At 55.3% G+C, this 5386-nt stretch overlaps 2 protein-coding genes across 2 annotated transcripts in view; both read left to right on the forward strand.

Moving 5' to 3' along the window:
- PLPP6 (phospholipid phosphatase 6) overlaps positions 1–2825 on the forward strand; it is a 4717-nt gene extending 1892 nt beyond the window's left edge. The window contains exons 2-3 of the mRNA XM_018078966.2: positions 4–253; positions 2020–2825. Coding sequence (XP_017934455.2) covers positions 4–253; positions 2020–2390 — 621 coding nt within the window. The 3' untranslated portion in view covers positions 2391–2825. The remainder of the gene's footprint in view (positions 1–3; positions 254–2019) is intronic.
- A 1727-nt stretch (positions 2826–4552) lies between these two features.
- The window catches only part of LOC103762913 (dimethylaniline monooxygenase [N-oxide-forming] 5), a 5829-nt gene continuing 4995 nt past the window's right edge, over positions 4553–5386 (forward strand). Inside the window, exon 1 of the mRNA XM_029962228.1 lies at positions 4553–4811. Coding sequence (XP_029818088.1) covers positions 4690–4811 — 122 coding nt within the window. The 5' untranslated portion in view covers positions 4553–4689. The remainder of the gene's footprint in view (positions 4812–5386) is intronic.

Below are 5386 nucleotides of genomic sequence, written 5' to 3' on the forward strand. Positions count from 1 at the left end.
GAGGAGGACTGCATGAAGCTGAACCCGTCCTTCGTGGGCATCGCGCTCAGCTCCCTGCTCGCTATCGACCTCTGGGCCTCCAAGCGCCTGGGCGTGTGCGCCGGGGAGGGCTCGGCCTGGGGCAGCGCCCGCCCGCTCATGAAGGTCATTGAGGTGTCGGGGCACGGCATCCCCTGGCTGCTCGGCACCTTCTACGGGCTCTGCCAGAGTGACAGCTCGGCGGCCAGGGAGGTGCTGCTCAACCTGCTCTTCGGTGAGGCGCGGGGCTCGCCCGGGGGCTGATGGAGCCGAGCGCGGGGGGTGGGACACAACGAATGGCGCAGAGCTGGTGAACCACAGCCCCGAGGGCACCTGATTTTGAGCGGCCCGTGCAGACCCATGTGGGGTGCCTGGCACCAGAGGCAGCAGCCCTGGAAATGTGGTGACACGGGTAGGGCTCACCTGTCAGAGTTCCCACCACGCACTGCGAAACTCCCGACAGCTGCACTGCTCCTGCAGTTGCACAAAGCTCTCAGGGTGATGAATGAAATATTTTAGCTCTTCAAGTTTATCAGAACATTGCATTCTAGGTGCAGCTTTCTAGTGTTGAGACACCAGCCCATTCCCTGAAAAGCTACTCTGGCACACAGACATCTGCACCCCTGGCTCCCTGCCTAGGCAGTGCCTTCGTGGATTGATGTGTATCAGCCAGTGAGGAAATTTGGTTTAATGCACGCATTTTAATCTTGCATTGTGTAATATTTCACACTCACACACACAGAGTATCCTAGGTATAGAGTCTTCATTTCTGCTCATTTAGAAACTGTAGTAGCTCCAGAGCACCAGACCTTTTCAGGTTCTTACTCTTGTATTAAGTTGCAGGTAAATAGTATCTCACACTTAGAATCTGAATTGAAATTTGCTTGGTGGGAAGTACATAGGTCTGTGCATCTTTCTCATCTAGCAGCACATGGTTAAATTACAGTCCCACAGCAGAGCTGTGAGAAAGGACCAGGAGGCCTCCAGCCTAACTTCTCCAAGGAGATCTGTGCCTGTACCAGAGCCTTGTCCAGACCTCAATACTCTGGGCCAGAGCCACCCACCTCTCTGGGGCCCTGTAGCCAGGACTGCAGCACCTGTGTGGGGAAGGAGGGTTCCCTTGTGTCCAAGCTGAATCTCCCAAATCCTATGTAAAAAGAGAAAAAGTCATTGATCTAGGTTTACATGTAGAAAAAAAATATTTATTCTGAAATGATTAACCAAAGGAAATGAACTGAAGTGACCCAAAGGTTTGGTGTCCAGAAACAAGCCTTAGGACAAGCAGAAGCTGGTCTCTTACATGACTTCCCTGGAAGAAATAGCCCTGGCTGTGAGGGTTAAGCAGAACTCACAGGGGTAGAGAAAGTACCCTCTGACCTGCACGAGAAGCTGCTCTTGCCAAATACTGGCTGAACACTTCTCACAGGTACTTTGCATCTTCTACCAGAACAGCCTTTACCTCTCAGGGTCAAGCCACTGTTACATCAATCATCCTTTAGTCATCTCTTGAAAACCACAGTTAGCTTTCCCTCCAGCAGCAGGGAGAAGCCAGACTCCAGGACCCTTGGCACCACAGCAGCTCAGAGCCCCTGACACTGAGCTGTGGCTGAGTGCTTGGAGCGGGTTGATCATTCACCCGGTAGGTTTGAACTCCAGTCACCAGGGCAGGCAGAACAATGCTGAGTCAGCACTGCCAGGAAGGGAGTTGTCCCTCTGCTGCCTTCAGGTTATGGGGCAGGTTGAGCCCAGAGTCACAGTGAGATCAGATTTTACACAAAAGCCCTGGCTGTGGCAGGCAGATGGTCTGGTGGTGCACGAGGGAGCAGAGGTTGAGGACGTGGTCACACTGCAGAAGGCCAAGTGCAGACGAGTGCTGTGCTCTCCCTGCCTGGGTGTTGCAGCCATGGGAAACAATGCCTTCTCTTAGCAGGTCTGGGCAGCCAAGCGCTTTCATCGGTAACAGCTGTGCTTTCAGTAACCCACTGCTCCTGTCTCTCGTAGCATTGCTGCTGGACCTGGTGATGGTGGCCGTGGTGAAGGGGCTGGTGAAGCGGCCACGGCCCACCCACAACAAGATGGACATGTTCGTCACCATCTCGGTGGACAAGTACTCCTTCCCCTCGGGCCACGCCACCCGCGCCGCCCTGGTCTGCCGCTTCGTCCTGCGGCACCTGGTGCTCGCTGTCCCGCTGCGCGTCCTCGTGGTGCTCTGGGCCCTCATCGTCAGCATCTCCAGGGTGATGCTGGGCAGGCACAACATGATGGACGTGCTGTTCGGGCTGGTGCTGGGCTACGCCCTGTACAGCGTGGTGGAGCACTGCTGGCTGTCCCCGCTCAACGCGCCCGCCCTCTTCGCGCTCTGGGACCACTGACAGGCGGGCTCCTCACAAAGGAGGGGCGTGCCTGGTTTCCTAAGCACGCACAAGGGAGGGGATACTGGGACTTGAACTCGCATCCTAAACCCCGATAGTCTGGCCAAGACTTGTACACGAGCGGTGCTCCAGGCTCCTGGTCTGCACTTGGATGTTTGGTGCTGTCTTGCCCTCCTGGTCAGGTGTCAGGCAGGGTCTGCACTGGCCAAACAGCTGCACTGACTGTTCTGTGACAAAAAAAACAGTCTCTGCAGAGCCTGGGGAGGGCTCAGCACATTTCACCTGGCAGCTTGCTGATGATACTGTGAATCTGCATGCTCTTGCTGGTCACTTGCAATAGCCCATGGTGTATGTGGTAGCTGTGACTTTGCAGAGGTTTGTCTACAATCACCCATGTATCTGTATTCTATAAATACACTGATCATGCTGCTGTCATAAGCATATCCTGTGCAGCCTGCTCTGTAACACCTGTCTGGAGGGGCTCGTGGGGGTCTCTCCTCAGGGTTATAAATAGCTCTGCCTTTCTAAACAATCTCTTCCCTTCTGCTCTCAGTTTAAGTACTGCACTGAGGTCAGATATTGAGCAATGAGGACACAGGCACCTGGCCCCCAGTGCCATGGGGAAAGGACAGTGGGACTGAAGGGTTGGTCCATCCAGGGGGAAGCAGCTCCCAACAGCAGCCTACTCCTGAAGCCCTTGTGCAGAGCTTCCCTGCTCCTCTTCCCCTCCATAGGATTTTCAGTTTCCCAGGGGGTACAGTGCATTCCTAGCAATTCCTGGTGGTCACCATGTTCCCAGGCTGCAGACAGCATTCTGGAGAACCAGCCCCTTCCTCACAGCCCAGCAATATGCCCTCTCCCAGGCTGCAGGGCAGCCCCAGGTCTGAGCCTTACCTGCACCTCCTGCAGGTAAGCAAGAGGCTCTGACAACCACACCTGCCCTGGCACCGTTGGTCTTTTTCACAGAGGGCTGCTTGTCCTTGGCAGGAGGGGACCACAAGGAGCCTCTGTAATGAGCTGGGGTTGAGATTGAGCCAGAAAAGCAGAAGAACCAGAGCCAGGCAGGGAGTGAAGGCTCTAGACTAAGCTTAAATAATGAGCTTAAACAGAACTCCTGGCATGTGGGTGGGGTGACTGGGTCCAGCTGAGGCTCCTTGTGGTCACTGAGGTCTCTTGATGCACTCAGGCTCTGGAAAGCACCAGTTAAGTCATATTAAGACCAGGCAGTGTTTAAGTGTGCTATTCCCCTGGGTGAACTGTGCAGGAGCAGCCTGAGGGCCATAGGCACAAGCACCCTGTTACTGTCTGTCACCCACTGTCAGTTATACAGGGGCCAAAATGAAAGTGCTTGACAGAGTTCCCCCAGAGCTGAGCCCTGACCCACCGCCAGGGTGAGCCAGTGAAACTACCAGATGTGGGTTTGTGCTCCAGTGACCAAAAAAATAATCCCCTGGGTTGCACTGCATGCCTGGCAGCCGGCTGGGCCAGTTCAGCATGTGCACGGCAGCACCTGGACACCCCGGCCAGCCCTCCTGCCCCAAGGCAGAGACGAGCCCTGTGGTGGTTGCAGGGGCACAGACAGGTGGCACACTGCAGTGTGGGTAGAGTTTGAGGTGATCAGAGCTTGTTGAGATGTTCCAGAACACCTTTGCTCTTTCCCAAACACAGGGTGCATTTCATCCAAGTGATTCTTACAGTCGTTGGGGTCTTCCTCTCCAGGTCATGGAGGAGTACAACAGCAAATCCACACACCTATGGCTTGTTCCCAAAGCCCATGTGTGTGCCAAAAGTTGCCCTTGACTCACTTGCAGGACCCTCCATGAGCTGCCTGGTGGCACCCACCAGTGCACAGCCCTTTTGGGTCACAGGCCACCTAGCCACCCTCTCACCTCTTCTCTGCATCTTCCCACCTCCACCAAAGAGACTTTGGTCTCCTCCTGTGCTTGTCATCTGTCATTGCTCCTCCAAAGATGAGTACTAACCCACTGATAAGAAGGAGGAGACTGGTGCTTTCTGCTCTGCTTGTCCCATGGCACCCTTGCCTTCTGTGGAAGCCCAGAGCAGACTCTGCCCCCCACACTATATCCTGGGTGCTTGCCAGGCATGGGGAACTGTAACTTTCCCGTGGACATCAACCAGCTGGTCTTGACCAAAATGCCATGGCATGAGCCCAAACACAGCATGGCAAAGTCCAGAGCAGTGCAACCTCCTGTAGGGAGAAGAGTAAGTTTAGAGGCAACCTGCACAAAGGTTTGATAGGACAGCAGTGAGGTTGAGAGTTCAGAGGTCTCCTGTACTTATGACCCTTGGGCAATCTGTGCAGAGCTTGCAGAAGAGCCAGAAGCCAGCTGAGAGCAGAGCAGGGAGAGTAGTACTGCCAGTGCTGCCACACTGCTGTACCCGTGCTGATCCCCCTGCCTGGTAAGATGCTTTTGATGCTTTTTGACAGGCAGGCAGAGTGCGGGTTGGCAGCTCAGCACCTCTGCCCTGGGGAGAGATCAGCCCTTGCCAACAGCAAGGTACAGAAAGAGTTTTATTAAACTTACTGCAGACATACTGTGAGGCTTAGAAGATTAAAGCCATTTCAGTTGCAGATCTTGACCCCTCTGCAGCCCTGTGCCTTGCTCAGCTCTGGGGCGAAGTTCCCTGGACATGGGAGAGCAAATTTCCCCTGCAGTCCCCAAGAGCTGTCTGGCTGAGTGTACCAGGAGCCAACAGCAAGCTCTGGATCCACATGGTCTGTGCTTCCTGCTGTCGGGGAGAGCCTTTCCCTAACTGGTCCCACCACCCTGGCACCAGTGACACTCTGACAGTGTGGTGCTCCTCGCACCAGGGTCCTGCTGGCCCCAGGACTCGGGTAGCCCACGAGTGAGCCGCGGCTATAGGGACACTGTGCCGACACGCCCAGCCCAGGGGCACAGGGGGAGTGGGCGATGCTCTGCCGGGTGTCTCTGGAGCAGATAGAGCCGCGCGTGCCTCCGGCTACCAGGATAAAC

This window comes from Manacus vitellinus, unplaced genomic scaffold, assembly GCF_001715985.3.
Source record: "Manacus vitellinus isolate BGI_N305 unplaced genomic scaffold, ASM171598v3 scaffold_44_pilon, whole genome shotgun sequence".
Taxonomy (NCBI): domain Eukaryota; kingdom Metazoa; phylum Chordata; class Aves; order Passeriformes; family Pipridae; genus Manacus; species Manacus vitellinus.